This window comes from Hippocampus guttulatus, chromosome 10 (genome assembly GCF_054856545.1).
Source record: "Hippocampus guttulatus isolate MCC_2025c chromosome 10, RoL_Hgut_1.0, whole genome shotgun sequence".
In the NCBI taxonomy this organism is placed as follows: Eukaryota; Metazoa; Chordata; class Actinopteri; order Syngnathiformes; family Syngnathidae; genus Hippocampus; species Hippocampus guttulatus.
Window position 1 is genome coordinate 18,668,093 of NC_141270.1, and position 16,908 is coordinate 18,685,000.

General features: G+C 42.1%; 1 protein-coding gene across 2 annotated transcripts in view; it reads right to left on the reverse strand.

Annotated features, from left to right (window-relative positions):
* The window catches only part of ttc27 (tetratricopeptide repeat domain 27), an 81,265-nt gene that overhangs the window by 59,121 nt on the left and 5,236 nt on the right, over positions 1–16,908 (reverse strand). Inside the window, exons 1-2 of one of the 2 annotated variants that reach the window (XM_086122515.1) lie at positions 11,453–11,708; positions 1,462–1,645 (exon numbers count right to left, since the gene is read on the reverse strand). In XM_086122515.1, the coding sequence (XP_085978641.1) occupies positions 1,462–1,645; positions 11,453–11,543 (275 nt within the window). In that variant the 5' untranslated portion in view covers positions 11,544–11,708. Of the gene's footprint in view, positions 1–1,461; positions 1,646–11,452; positions 11,709–16,908 lie in introns of those variants that run through there. The other variant, XM_086122516.1, reaches the window with a different exon arrangement.

Genomic DNA, 16,908 nt, shown 5'->3' on the forward strand with positions numbered 1-16,908 from the left:
CTTCCAGCTCATTAGGTCATTATGAAGATTTTTTTTAATCAGTGCAACTGCAAGCAACATAGACAGTGGAATCTCCGGAGTCATACTACCTGAGCTCATAAAGTTTGGAATTTGAGCACAATATTTTGGGAAAAGTATTCCTCAGAAGAGTCGTGATGGTGTTGTGTAGGGGTCGGCAACCCAAAATGTTGAAAGAGACACATTGGACCAAAAAAACGAAAAACAAATGTGTCTGGAGCCGCAACAAAGCTTAGAAAGAAGGCAACACATGCTGTATGTACAGTATCTGTATTAGCTATATTAACAGACTATCAAAATGACTACGTTGGCTCCAAATACACAATGAGCCTTCCTGATTAAACGGTTTGTTTTCCCTGCAGGCATCCTGTAGAGCAGGGGGGCCCAACCTTTTTTGACCAAAGCTCTATTTTTCGATCAACCTGCCTCCCGCGATCGACCCGTGACCGCACGCGCCCGCACTTACACACGCATGCCATAATGAGCAACAGCCATTACAGCCCCTGAGATGAACGAGACACGGGATGCACTTTTGCAGTGTGTTAACTTTCGTAGCTGACGTGTACCCTTTTAAAATGCTTCTCTCGGTCCTTCAGATTGCCATTCTTTGCCATGTTCCCTCGGTGAATTGGACATGAAACGCCGTTCCTTCTTACAACAGCCACCTGCCTGGCATCCCGCCCTGCTAATAGAAACGTGTGTCGCAGGCTATGAGTAAACCTTCGTTGACAGAAATGTTGAAATGTAATATTTATCCGACACATTTTTACAGCATTGGAAAATGTTAAGAATGTTTGTGCTCCTACAGAAACCAGATTCAAACAAAAAATTTCACTCCCCCATCTTTTTCCATTTTCAAACATTTTTAAAAAGCTCCAGGGAGCCACTAGGGGGCGCTAAAGAGCTGCATGCGGCTCCAGAGCCGCGGATTGCCGACCCCCGGTGTAGTGGCACACTCGCCTGACTTGGATGTGGGCAGTGTGGGGATCGTTCCCGCTCAGTGACGGTGTGGTGGTGGGTGGGTGTGGTTGTGCTTCTGTATGTGTGCCCTGCGACTGGCTGGCGACCAGTTCGGGGTTTAGTCACCCAAAATCAGCTGGGATAGGCCTTGGGACCCTAACCCACTCCACCCGCAACCCAGGTGGGGGGGCAAGTGGTGTCGAAAATTCCTCAGAAGTCACATAATATTTCTCTTTTTTCAGTGTCTTTAAGAAAATGACACCAACAATACTGTGTCCACAGTTGAAGGCATATTTTAAAAAAAAATGTAGTCTAAAAAAAAGGCGAGGGAGCTCAAAAATGCATGCAATTTTAACCTGTACAGACATTTTTTAAATTTTTATTTTATTTTTTTACTATGTGTTATCCATGAAGGGCACGTCTGTATCTTACTGTATAATTTCGGTCAGCATGAAAAGAACTGATGAGTGAGTGTTAGTTTACCTGTTGGTTTGATGCCCATCCGTGTCATCGGTCAGGTACAACAGGATGCATCTCTCCAGATAGACCTCAATGTTCTCACCCTCATGACAACTACCATCACCGGTAAGCAGCGCCAACATCTGAGGGCTTCTCAAAACTGCCTCAAAGTCACCATTCATCAAGGACTCCAACAAAGAACCCATTTCTAGAAGTAAACATGAAGATTGACATCAAAATTGGAATATTTGAGGTTGTTCAATCCGAGATAAATAATTCACAATTGTGCAAGTATGGTTTTAGATACAGGATGGTTTTATTCACGTTTTTAATGAGGGATAGAAATTGCAGCAGTTGATTCAAAAAAAAAACATTTCCTCTCTTTCACCTATGAACAGCTTCAAACATCATGTTGACTGTGCAAACAATAGAGGAATAAAATTCTGGACCTCCTGTATGCCAAATGCAAATGCTCACAACTGCGTGAGAACATAATCAAACAGGTCAAGGACAATGTTCCTCAATGTACAGTTGCAAGGAATTTAGGGATTTCAACTATGGACCGTAATAGCATCAAATGGTTCAGAGAATTTGGAGACAGACCATTTTAAAAAAAAAAAGGAAATTTTACTCCTTGGACGTAGTTCACACTCATTTATACTTATTAAAACAAACTTATGTTTTTGAACGAGCATTAAAAAAAATCCAAGCATAAAATAAGGTATAAAACAGAAGTATGCAAATACAAAGAGATCATTCTGGGGGGGTTTTTCTCATAAGTCCAAGGTTCATTAAAAACCAAATTATGTTTTGATTTAAAACAACTAAAACATGAACTAAAATAAAATGTTATAAAATAATAGCTGTTCATAATTAATTAATCGATTATCAACCCAATTTAATATTTTGATGGTCCATTCATCATTTTTAGACCTTGTTGAATGTAAAATTGTCATTTCAAATCCATGAAAGCAGAACGATTCTTTGTATTGAATCAAAATAAGACATTTGCAAACATCTGATTTTGCTCTGTAAAACAACGCTCAGCATTTTTTGACAATGTTCTGACCAGCAGCCTCTTCCTTTCTTTGTATTCTTGTGACAGAAAAATATAGCTAGAGGGCCTGGAGCAAGTCTTTTTTTTTTCCTTGACAATCACACCATGTTTGTGTTTCAATACACTCGAAATCTCGTTTGCTGATAAGAATGCCAAGCATGTAGTTTTCTGTTGCAGCAAGTGGGTGGCTGTGCAACTGTCAGTTGCAGATTGGAATTCATTTGTCCTTGGCACGGTTGAATATTAGCTCAGTCTTGTCATCCGCTGTGCAACTGGCTTTAAGTGACGTCGCCGGCAGGGGTAGACAAACACCGTTACATTATTTGAAGTACAGAAATAATTGGTTTTGGTCCAATTCAGTGAAATTTGATAATTTGCCAGGGCGCAGTAATGTGCTACGGTTGAGAATCGCCGGTTCTAACTATTTTTCATCACCCATTAAATGACTAGTAGTTTATCATGTCCACCCCGTGACTGCGCGTTTTGGCTGCTGCTGCTCAACCCGTGTTGTTTTGTGTTTTTTGTTATTGTAAAGTGTCCTTGGGTGTCTTGAAAGGCGCTTATAAATAAAATCTATTATTATTATTATAAATATTATATTGGACATACATACTGAACGTGTCGTTTTTCCTTAACACTCCAAGTCATTTGCATTATCTTTTTAGCACACCCCCGGCTTTAATAAGGATTTGCAGCACCTGGTGTCGTAAAATAGAAGGCGAGAGGGTTTTTTTTTTTTTTGGGGTAGATCTAATGAAACCCTGGGGCTGCTATGAAAGCACTATCAAAAGGCTGGGAGGGGATGAAGTGATGGAGGCGCTTTGGCTTTATGAGGGAGAAAATGAAAGCCTGAGGAACGGCCAAGTGTTTAATAACATTTCAGCTACTCTCCACGTCTGCTGATGAAATGGCAGCAATTATGGAAAACAAGGCCGAGGTCCTCAAATTACTCTATAATTCATAACAATTCAGAGGGAGCACTGCATTTAATAAGCGGCGGGGAGCAGAATTTGCGGCTGAATTACCTGAGAGAAGCAAAAGGGATCCAAAATGAACAATGAAAGAAATCTCTCGAGACACTTCGATCTCTGAGCCTTCATTAAGAAGCCAACTGCGCAGTCAATGTGTGGTGGTTTCTATCCATCAGTTAATATGTGGGCTGGGTAGCCTTGGATTCATCCAGAGGAGACTGTGCTGAGATCATATTTGGGATATTTTGGAGGCTTGACCTTATTGATCAAATTCCAGGTCAAGGGGAAAATAAAATATGGTTGATATTCAATGTACAGTCAAAGGAAAGACATCCTAATGAGTTATTACAGTGTCTGCAATTGGTCATATTTTGACATTTCTTCACTCGCCATTCGGTTTCAATCAATTCCAGATGATGGGTTTTTTTTTTGGTTTGGAATAAATACAGTTTCGCTCTGGAAAGAGAGACAACATTTTTTCCAGAAGTTGTTCCCTCCAAGGATTTTTCACGATTATGTAGGAGAATCCTGTTTACCAATCAGTCCACAATGTGAAAAGAGGCTTCATCATCAGGAAATCAAACAAACGTATATTTCACGAGCTATCAACTTTATTTCAAGGTGACCATTCACATTGCACTTCAGCGATTCTCATGGTATTGTACTGGTAGTACACAGGCTCCCTCTAGGGGTATGCAAAAGAATGCTGAATATTTGAAAACGATGCAAATAAAATTGAATTCATTTTTAACCCTTTCAGGGACAGCGGTCACTACAGTGGACAGCTTATCATGTTATTAGGTTACAGGTTATCATTATTGGTGCATGAAAGGGTTACATATGATATCCATCCATCCATTCGTTCATTCTCTGTACCACACATCCTCAATAGTGCCACAGGTGTGCGATGAAGCCTCAGCTAAGTCATATACCTTGAACTGGTCACCAGCAACTTGCTGACATAAAACCAATCAAACATATTACAATGAAATAAAATATCTGGCAAGATAATGCCTAATGGTGAGAGCATCAAGTGGTATAGCAATCTCTGCCATCGGGCAGAATCATCACTGTTCAGGAATCCAAAAAAAACAAAAAAAAATCTGCATTTGTTGAGCCAATATTGCATTGTCAAACAGACAACGCCATTTTTAGTACCTAATATTGGTCATTAATTTGCATTGGCTTCTTCCCCAAATAAAGCATCAGGGCAATATTCAGTATGTGCAGTAACATTTACATGACAGAAACTGACATTATGGCATCCAAAAATTAAAAGCTATTACTCTGCTAGAACACTGGTGAACATTTTTTAAAATATATTTTTTTAATCACAGATGCATGTAAACTTTGAGTTGATATATTTTTTGTTTTAGATTATGAACCTGCCTTTGTTGTTTTGTTTTGTTTTTTTACCTAGCACATTAGACTTTCATAAAAATAATATGCCTATGAGATTAATAATTGTAACATAGCAACAATTACAAATTACGGGTTACAGTCAGCAACACCTGGAATTTTTTTTTTTCATAGCTATAAATTACAACGTGAGGTAAAATCTGGATTAGGCAAACTTGTACAGGTCAACCTTGAACTAAATTTCTTCAAATGGAGCCTGAGAGCTCAGCAATATGGCCTAAAATTCATATCATGGCATAAATTGAATCCTTTCATGGTAGCGGTGCCTATTGGAATATAAACTTAAGCGTAAACATTACAATGGAAGGTTTTTTTTTTAAATTTAAATGTAAAAAGTAAATATTTCTGTTTAAGGAGGCACAAATCAGATCACTCGAAACATAGTGGTACCAAAAGACACACAGAGGATAGGGGCTGACAAACACAACAAGACAACACATGCGGCAGAGCCAGTCCCAGGTACTGACGACACATACAACAGGGCACCCCAAACGGTTGCTGCATTTGCAACGCCACAGACACAGCTCATAACTCTTGCTCGCGACTTTGCTTGTACTCACCTCCACACATGTGCACACAACATTGAAAATATAAGCACCACATATTTTATGCTTTACTCTGACTTCATGGTCACATGTTGAGGGGCTGTCAGAGATCGTGGCCTGAGATGGCCACCGGCACACTCTTTGCCCAGGGCTGTCCGAAACAATGAAAGGCTCCATCAAATTATTGTGATGGCTTCAATCAGAAAAGTCAAGAAAACTGTGGAGTAGAAGCGCCAAAATTAAAGAGGACTAAAGATGAGCCAAGTACATATGTAGTACTGTTGGAATTGTGTACAATGTACAAGTACCACATTTTCCGCACAATAAGATGCTTTGGAGTAAAAGGAACACCTTCAATGAATGGCCCGTTTTTAAACTGTTTTCATATAGAGGGCGCACCGCCTTATAAGGTGCATAGAATAGAAGCAACAATAGAGGCTATGGTTGTGTTGGGCATCCACTAGATGGAGCTGCGCTAAAGTGAATACAATCCAGCTTTATTTATGGAGAGCTTTCACAACTGCTGCAGCTGTAGCAAAGCGCATGACAGAACATTTAAAATACTACGTCCAACAAATCAGAATATTGATCTATACATAGTGCGCATTGGATTGTAAGGCGCACTGTCGACTTTTGAGGAAATTGAATGCTTTTAGATGCGCCTACTAGTGCGGAAAATACGTTAATTCATCTATGCAGGATTTTTTTTTAATCCAGAAGTTATTTTTAACTTTTCATGTAAAGTATAAAAAAGAGTGACTACAGCTCAAAATACCTGTAGATGGATTTAACTTTTAAGTACAATAATAAAAATAACAATGATAACCATGATTATCTTTGAAAATTCTATCTTCAGATCTGAACCATTTTATAAGAATCTTCTTATGCTTGTATGACAAATAGTACAAACGTAAACATTTTCTATCGAGAAAATGAAGGTTTTAGAATGCAAAACAATTGGCTGATGCAAATTATTCCTACTATGGATAATGTAATGGAAATCCAAAATGGTGTTTGTGGTGAATGTTGTTGTGAGAGACCACCGAATCGACCTATGGCGAGGGTCACAAAAGTGACTGAACTTGTACTTCAAGGTAATCTTAAAGCTAGTGATGGCCAAATGAAGCCCCATGAAGCAATGAAGCTTTGTAGCCAATTGGTTTGCACATGTAGCAAAGCTTAATGGTGCATTATACTCTATGGCGCCATCAAGCGGTCCAGAAGCCCAACAGGTCAACAGTGTTAAGAATTCAATGGCTATTTGCTTAAGACAAAGATATGAATGTGCTTGTGTTAGTAATTTAGTATGTGAACAAAATACAACAAGTGCTAAGGATAATTTGTTATTGATTTTTATTTTGAAATAAAAGCTTTCCCACAGTGGTTGGCTTTAAACGGCTTCTTTTTTGGACCATATTTCACCAGCTTTAGAAAATATTCTTTCACAAGACACAGATGAGGCTGGGGTGCAGAGAAATGCGAGTGCCAGTTTATATAAATTTGGGTAGGTATGGCCCAGTTTCATGGCTCTCCTTGCTCTCATGCACGGCTCAATAATGCCTCAACTTAGATGAGGTGTTATTGTTGTATACAAGTTCCCTTGCACACAACAATCACTTCACCTGTGAAATAACAATAGATAGACAAAAGAACAAGCGAAAAGCTGCATTGTCACATTAAATTAATGTCGTTTTTTTCCCCCTTACCTTATTGGAAGCTATCAAATCAAAATGTTCCCATACAGGGGAGGATCGCCTTTTTCACGCAGGTTCCATCGCAAGCAACGGGCACGGCTCTAAAAAAGATTGCACTAGTTGCACTGTTGCGCACATGTGTAACAAGTCCAGGAGCCCGAAATCCACAAAATGTGAGATAACAGGCGATCGCCATTGCCTTTTGCAACCTATTTACACCGTAGTCTGTACTGTGTTTGCAATGCGTCGGACCACTCATAAAGCATTCACGCGATTCAGCCGGCCGGCGAGGCTTCATACGTCATCATTTCCGGGCTTTGCCGAAATGAAGCGCGCCTCGATACAAGCTTCGTGGAAACGCCCCTCCCATTACTCGACACAAGCTTCGGAGCCACGACCCATTTCGTCCCATCACTACTTAAAGCTATGAAGAGGACAGTGCCAAACCATAAAGGGTCATCACACACCTTTTGAAAATTGTTTGGTTGGCCCTTCAACAGTCAAGGATTTTTCGCAATTCATTATTACAAGAACACAGCTGCTGTCGTGTTCAGACGACAGCCCTGTTTGCCCATTGATGTGTTTCTTGGAATATCTACAGACAGTCACGTATAAAATCTCACTTTGTAAATGCCAAAAATCTCACACGTTGCCTGAAGGAAAACAAAAAGTCTGCCAGCTGAAATGCTGCCAACACACCAAAGAGAAATCGAAATCAGTCACCTCAAAGCTGGAGGTTGGCTGTTTTCTTCTTTGCAAAGCCAGACTGAGAGGAAAACACAAGCTTGTTGATAAATGGCAATCTGGAATCAATGCTGTCGTGATCTCAGGATCTGCAACATCTATACGATAAAGCCTTTCATTAAAGTCATGTTTCTTAGCTGTTATATTCATCACTGTCCAGTAACAACGAATGCCACGAAAGATGGGCATGACAGTTGCTTATTCAGATTTCAGTCGATTATGTGAAACTGTTTATTAATCTTGTCTTGACGCAATAGTGGAAAATGGAATCCACGATCTGGCTGCAAACAGAGGAGGTGGTGTTGATTCATAGTCTCAACTAGTTGGATTTCTCAACAAAACAGGACTTCAGTTGAGGTTCCGAACGGGGACACACACACACACAAAGGGAATGGTAAAAGTTGATGTAGTGATTCAACTTGTCCTAACTTAAGTAAAAAAAAAAAAAAAAAAAGTAAGTATTGACACTGAAATGTACATAAGTAGATCAGTAAAAAGTAACGATTTTTGGGCAGGCGGCATGCTGGCCGACTAATTAGCACATCCGACCTTCCTGTGTGGAGTTTGCATGTGACTGCATGGGTTTTCTCCGGGTACTGCGGTTTCCTCCCACATTGCAAAAACGTGCATTGCAAGTTAATGGAACACATACTGCGAATTGCTCGCCGCTCAGTAGGGTAGGGGCTTAAAAAACACAAAAATAAACTCTTGGATTGGTTCTTAATTTGGTTTTGGCGTTATAAATAAGCATATTATAATGAACTCTGTGGGTTATGTGTTTTTATTGTAATGTGTTGCCATGGAGGGCTTGTGGCAAATATGTCATGTTCTTTTGCTTCGAGTGCTACAATGTCCGAGTTCATAAATGCAAAACTGTGTGTGGTCTCCAAGTGATTGTGAGGGGCGCCTGGTAAATGTCAATCATGGGCATACACAAATTGTGTTGTGGTTCTTAAAAAGCGTGAGTTTGCTGACTAACGCCTCCATCATGCAGTGTAGATCCAACAATATGTATCAAACCTGACAGGGTAGCTTGTGTGTGCTAATGCTAGCTTCGTGACACGATTGTCCCTATGACAGAAATTAAATCGGTCATCAGCCACAATGTGCTTCCTTTTCAATATTCGTTTATCACCGCCGTGCTGACATGTAGGAAGTTTACAGGTATAAAGTATTTTGGTTGAAACGTGCCCGAACTTTCTGACTGCTGTTAACACGGCTTCACCATGACAATGTCTTACCCACAAAGCCTCGAACTACAGCCAACAAACTACAAACAAAGTGCCGAATAATAAACTTATTAATAAATGAATCAACAACTTTGAAATTAATTGTGAATGATTTTGATGGACAACATTGTCGTGACTAGTGGACAAATCTTGGCAGTGCTATTTTGAAGGCGTCATTATTTAGATTTATGTTTTTCAAGACTTTAATAAGTGCAGTTTCATTGCTGTGGTGTGATGGAAATCCAGACTGAAATGTATGAATGAGACTGTTTTGAATCATAAAATTGTGAGGCTGTTGAAAAACAACCCTTTCAATGATTTTTCACACGGACTGCATCACACTGCCCCTAAGAGGCCAAAACGCACAGGCCATATTTGCACATGACACGGCATGAAAATCAATCTCTGAGATCCCAGGTTAACCCGGTAAGTCTCAAGAATCCTGAAAATAGCAGAAGAAAAATTAAGTATGACAAAGACATAAGGGTAATGCTTATTCAAGGCTTCAATGTGTGCAATTATAAGCAAAGCATCAAAGTTGTGGATGTAACTGAATGGCTTGACTTTCATGTTATTTGCGAGGTCCTTTTGTACTTGACCAAAAAAATATATATACAGTGTCCAAGAATAAAATGTTCCAAGTGTAGGGATGAATGGACATAATGCTATCATACAGTTTTTGAATTTTAGTGGGTGAATACACACACAGTTTTGAAATGAATTGTGCATATTCTCTTGTCGAAATGAATTGCTATGCATGTAGCTATAGTATGTATTGTCATAATTAGGAAATATAAAATGATTAACCGTCATTAAAGTGACGTCTTGACACTTTAAAAATGATAACATTCATTTTGTACGCCAAAGGCCAACTCATTTTAGCTGTTCCTCATGAGGGCTCCCAAATACAGTAATAAGTGGGAAGCACACTGTCATATTATGGACAGTGATGTATAACCATACGGTGATGACTTATACATGAATCGAGGTTTGCATTAAGTATATTCAGGGAAAACCTTCTTAGCCCTATTCTGCCATGCAGGAAATACTGTATGAATGTTGCTAACATTAGGACCACTGTTGTCATTTTTGCCTGTCTTGTTTTGGAAAAATATTTGCCAGAGGTGACCACAGACACATATGGCAGAGGTCCCCCTCTTAGCCAATGGGATGCCAGGAAGATGCTCAGTAATAGCCAAGGGCAGAGCAGCTACCTGTGTTAGTATGTTGCGTTCAGGAATCTCGGAGCTGCGAGTAGCAACCCATACTGTATTTTTACCTTTCGTATCTTGAAATTTATTTCGTAACAAGAGGCAATATTTTCCTGTTGAGGTGTTTTGTAACTTGAACATTTCGGATGAAGAGACGTTCCTGAGTAGAGGTACCACTGTATAGCGAAAATGTTGCCAATTTAGCAACACTGCAGATACAAGTTATCGCTCTTATTCGAGGTCTTATTCAATATCTTGTTTGTATTGGGGGCCACACTTGTGCACATTATAAGCACAACTTTCAAAATAAAAGAACCTCAGATTTTATGTTTTACTTTGACTTAAGGGTCACTTTGGGGGTGATCAGAATCTGTGGGCGGCCTGGATGTGGCCCCAGGGCATTCCTTTGCCTCAAGCTCCTAGAGCTATGGGCTGGCTAAATGAAGCGCCTCACCTCAATTCAACATAGTTCATTGACACAAAGATGCCAGAAGATGGCGCCAAAGCAGTATTCTTAGATTGAACATGCCTGGCTCAAAGTTTGGGAAAAGTGGAATTGCAATCAAAGTATTTGAAAGAGAATAGAAAGAGGTGACAGAGAGCGGCATTGAGAGCAGTCTTGTACCCAGCCAAACCCCAATCAGAATTTCACAAAAATATGGCACTGAAATAGTTGCGCAAAGAATGAATATTGGATAAAACATAAGGGTTGGTTTATGAAAACGCTGAGAGCACAGCAACACACGGGAAATTGCAAGATCACATGCATTTTTTAGTGCGTGCTTTCAAGTATATTTCCATTAGCTAAGTACTCATAAGCGTTGTTAAAACTGTGAATTATTGAATGATGTCAACCACGACGTTGTTCGCGACGAACCGGCTTTTTTTCCCAACACAATCCTTTCTCATCAACCACGAAGGTGAGAGAATAAGGTCTTTTTTTCGTTTTCAGGAGCGATGCTTGAAACAATAATAATTAGACTAATGATAATAATAATAATAAAAAGCATAGCGTGATTGTTTCCCTTCAGAGAGTAGTGACCCGCGTGCATGTCTGTCAACGATGCCAGGTGATGACACCAATCCCCCACGACAGGGTTCATGTTTGCGTGGCGCATTGGTCCAAAGGTATTCTGCTGTCTAACCTGTCACGCTGTAGATGTCCTGTTTCCATGCCGTCTCCTCGTTGGGTGTGAGAAAGCCTCGAAGGATGGAGATCTCCACGTCGAGCAACATTTTGACGGCCGCAACTTCCTGCTCTGGTCTTGCTCGCTCTTCCTGTTTTAGCCGGGATTTAAATGCAACTCTAAACGATGTACGTTATCCGTCAAAATGATTTGACAGAAATACTATCTTCATTTGCACCCATGTGGAGCGTGAGCCGTCAGCGGGCAGCCATGACAGCTGCGCGTTGCATTGTGGGAACATGACTCCAGCCTTGCGCTCAGTCAGGCAGCCGGCTTGTCAATGACGGTTTACCCCCACTACTCCACGGATCGTCTTTCGCGGATATTTAAGGCAAATGTTTAGTTTTCTGTACAACACAGTACAGTGTTTTCCGTTTAAAAATATGAAATAAAATAAATTATACCACTGAGTGCTGTGGTCAACTGGAAGAGATGCAGCATAATAAACAACAACAACAGGATGCCCCCTCAGTGCAGTACAGTACAGTGATTCATTGACTTATAACTTTAATTCATTTATGACCAAGTACCCCATTTAAATGAATTCAAATAGTATACATGTGTTCCAGCACCTCAAAAGTTTCTAAAAACAGAAAAAACAACAGCAACAACAAAATTGAAACTCACAAATACTCCAAAACTCAGCCGCACGAGTCTTGACAAGGACCGTAGGGCGGGAACACATCACACCAGTGCATTGGCTCCCTGTGTGTTTTATGATTTCGTGCTCTTATGAGTTTTTAAATGTCTTAACGGTCAATGACGGTTTACCCCACTACTACAAATATAAATATATGTATATATATATTTATATTTAATGTAAGTTTGAAACGTTTTAAAGCATTGTACAGCAATTTTGCTTTTGAGTTTTGCTTTTTCATATATATATATACAGTATATATAAAATCCTCGTCTCACCCCTCGGGTGCTGTCCGTCCCTCATTCAGCTCGGGTCCTCTACCAGAGGCCAGGAAGCTTGAGGGTTCTGCGCAGTATCCTTGCTGTTCCCAGCACTGCACATTTCTGGACTGAGATGTCCGATGTTGTTCCCGGGATCTGTTGCAACCACTCATCTAGTTTGGGGGGTCACTGCCCCGAGTGCTCCGACCACCACAGGCACGACTGTCACCTTTACCTTCCAGGCTCTCTCCAGCTCCTCTCTGAGCCCTTGGTATTTCTCGAGTTTTTCGTGTTCCTTCTTTCTGATGTTTCCATCACTTGGGACCCCTATATCCACTACAACGGCTTTCCTCTGCCCTTTATCTATGATCACGATATCTGGTTGGTTCGCCATTACCATCTTGTCAGTCTGGATCTGGAAGTACCACAGGATCTTCGCTCTGTTATTCTCCACCACCTTCGGAGGTGTTTCCCATTTTGACCTTGGGGTTTCCAGTCCATACTCCGCACAGATGTTTTGGTAGACTATGCCAGCCACCTGGTTATGGCGTTCCATGTAGGCTTTCCCTGCCAGCATCTTACACCCTGCAGTTATGTGTTGGATTGTCTCAGGTGCCTCTTTGCACAACCTACACCTTGGGTCTTGTCTGGTGTGGTATATCTGGGCCTCAATGGCTCTGGTGCTCAGGGCCTGCTCCTGAGCAGCCAGGATGAGTGCCTCTGTGCTATCCTTCAGGCCAGCCCTCTCTAGCCACTGATAGGACTTCTTGAGATCAGCCACGTCAGTTATGGTCCGGTGGTACTTCCCGTGTAGGGGCTTGTCCTCCCATGATGGTCCCTCTTCCAGCGCCTCATCTTCTGTTCCCCATTGTCTGAGACATTCTCTGAGTACGTCATCCGTTGGAGCATTCTCCTTGATGTATTCATGGAGCTTGGATGTTTCATCCTGGACAGTGGCTCTCACACTCACTAGTCCACGGCCTCCTTCCTTTCGGCTTGCGTACAGTCTCAGGGTGCTGGATTTGGGATGGAACCCTCCATGCATGGTTAGGAGCTTTCGGGTCTTAACGTCCGTGGTCTGAATCTCTTCCTTTGGCCACCTTATTATTCCTGCAGGGTATCTGATCACTGGCAGGGCATAGCTGTTTATTGCCCGGGTCTTATTCTTGCCATTGAGCTGGCTTCTTAGGACTTGCCTCACTCGCTGGAGGTATTTGGCCGTAGCCGCTTTCCTTGTTGCCAGTTCGAGGTTGCCATTGGCTTGTGGTATACCGAGGTACTTGTAGCTTTCCTCAATGTCTGCTATTGTTCCTTCAGGGAGTGAGACCCCTTCAGTGCGGACTACCTTTCCTCTCTTAGTCACCATCCGACTACATTTCTCAAGCCCGAATGACATCCGTACGTTTTTTTTCCAAGATGGCGCCCGAGTAGGCAGCCTTCAGCAAGTGCTCTTCAAGAGCCTTGCTTTTTTGTTCTTTTTTGGTATTTTTGTCTTTTGTTTTGTCACATGTTGTTTGTTGTTTCATCGTGTGGACCTGATATGGACTGTTTTCAGCGCTTTTTGGCCACGGCATACGTCAAAGGAGAAGTATCTGTGCTTGGTGGTTGCGCCTTCTCGGCAGCACGCCTGTACCAGCACAGATGTTGATTTGGAGGAATGTCGCCGCCATTGACTGTCGGTGCTGGACAGACCTGGGGTGCTTGTGTTTTTTGCGCCTGTAATGGGCAGCATTTTTCACAACCCCGTTTTGTTCAGTGGCTATGTCGGCGCTGTTGGACAGTCGGCGTTGGTGCGGCTGGATGGATGGCTGCTGAAGTTGAGGATGAGGAGAGAGGATGCGTATTTGGAACCGTGAGTCGCCGCTTGGAATTGAAATGGATTTCCATGGGACAGGAGAAGTGAACCAATCTCTTTTTTCGTCAATGGATGCTACAGCTTCTTGTTGACTTTGAAACTTAGCTTGTAGCCGACGTGTGCACATTTTGAGCATGACGTCTCTGATCCACTGGTTAAAGGACACTTTGATTCTCTCCTCTTTCATCTGAAACTGCTTCAAACAACAAAGCGTGTGACGGAAAAGTGGTTAGGACTGCACGACTGTCCGTGTTTTATGTTATGTGTTGTTTATTATTTTACTTTATGTTAACTGTTTTGTGAAGCGCTTTGTTACAGCTGTCGCTGTTGTGAAAGCGCTATATAAATCTGCATGTATTGTATTGTATTGTATCCCGATGTCGCTGCTGTAGATCCTGGTTGTGTGGATCAGGGAATCTATGTCCCTTTCGCTCTTAGCATACAGCTTTATGTCATCCATGTAGAGGAGGTGACTGATCGTAGCTCCATTTCTGAGGCGGTATCCATAGCCTGTCTTGGTGATTACTTGGCTTAGGGGGTTCAGTCCTATGCAGAACAGCAGTGGGGAGAGTGCATCACCTTGGTATATGCCACATTTGATGGACACTTGGGTAAGTGGCTTGCCATTGGCTTCAAGTGTGGTTTTCCACATCCTCATCGAGTTCGCAACGAAGGCTCTTAGGGTCCTGTTCACCTTATACAACTCCAAGCATTCAGTGATCCATGTATGTGGCATAGAGTCATATGCTTTCTTGTAATCAATCCAGGCTGTGCACAGGTTGGTATGCCGGGACCTGCAGTCTTGTGTGACTGTTCTGTCAACCAGGAGCTGATGTTTGGCTCCTCTGGTATCTCTACCAATGCCCTTCTGTGCTTCCCTCATGTATTGATCCATGTGTCCACTTATCTTAGCCGCAATGATGCCTGACATGAGCTTCCATGTTGTGGAGAGACAGGTTATTGGCCGATAGTTGGATGGGATCGTTCGCCCTTCGGTTAGCCATCCTGGGTGAGTCCCATCCCTCAGCAGCTGGTTCATTTGTGCTGCTAGGCGCTCATGGAGTGCTGTGAGTTTCTTTAGCCAGTAGGTGTGGACCATGTCCGGGCCTGGTGCTGTCCAGTTCTTCATATCTGAGACTCTTTCCTGTATGTCTGCCACTGTTATGGTAACTGGGTTCTGTTCAGGCAGGTTGCTGTGCTCCTCTCTCAGGGTCACCAGCCATTGTGCACTGCTGTTATGTGCAACCTCCTTCTCCCATATGCCTTTCCAGTACCTTTCAGTTTCCAGTCTTGGTGGGTCAGCTCTGTTGTTAGGACCCTGCCACTGAGCGTACACTTTTGCAGGTTGTGTTACGAACAGCCTGTTTATTCATCTGGCCTCATTCTCTTTGGTGTACCGCTTTAGGCGGCTGGACAAGGCTTGGAGCCTTTGTTTGGCAGTTTCGAGTACTTCAGGTATGGTCATCTGGATGTACCTCTCGGGTATCGGCCTTTTCATCACATCTTTCCGAGCCGCCTTGATCTTAGCCTCCAACCGTCTTTTCCATGGTGGGTAACGTATCTCATGGCTTCCATGGTTGCTCTTATAGCCAAGCATCTCTAGGATCACTGATGCTGAAGCGTATATCAGCGTATTGGTTTCCGTGATCGTTACAGTAGGGATCGCCCTCAGTGCTGCATTGACACTTTCCATGAGACTTTCAGGTGGTACTTCACATAGTCATTGTAATCGGTTTCTAGGTTGCCCAGCTGTCATTCTCGCCATGATCTTAGCTTTCAGGTCAGTTGCTGCCTCGCTCAGCATTTCATTGGCTGGCCTCCCAATCTCATCATCTGCATTCATTGGGGTTTGCCTCCCAATCTCTGGTATGACCTCCTCCTCTGATCTGGCAGCCTGGGGCCCTTCACCATGGAACCTGCGTTGTACCTCATCAATCTCAACTTGTGACAGCAGTTGCCGTTTGAACACTGAGCTACTAGTTGTTTCGTGGTCAACTGTGGGTTTCGAAGTAACCATTTAGCCCACATTCTCTGCATGTAACCCCTCTGACTCGGGTTGCTTGAGTAGTAGCATTCCAACAGAGCAATGTTATCGCATCTCGCCCATCTCTGCTTTGTTCCAGTAGCCCATTTTTCATCAAGGTGCTCTGGTTCCCCAGCACCTGACGCAGACCTTGTTTGGCCGGGCGACGTCTGAGCCGGCATGTCATTCGTTTTATTGTCTCTCATCATTGTATGAGGTAGGCATTAGCGTGAAGGATCTTGCCCAAGGACCCACACTGGATGGTGTTATGTGCTCATTTTTTTGCCCCAAGCGGTGGCTTACCAACTGAGCTATCCAGCCGCTTTTATATATATATATAAGAAAAGCGATATAAATACATTTTTATTGATTGATTGATGAATAACATTTTTGTTGTGTTTTTAAATGAAGAAATTTAACACTGAATTCTAAAACACAATAAAACACAAAATAAATAAATCGAGTGGTGAGTGCCACCCTAGTGGCTGCCTGGAACTGTTTCAAAAATGTTTGAGGGGAAATATCTTTTTTGTTTTAATATGATTTCTGTAGGAGGAAAAACATGACTCAAGCATTCTTAAAGTTTTCCAATGTTGTAAATATAAATATTAAATTTCAACATTTCTGTCAATGAGG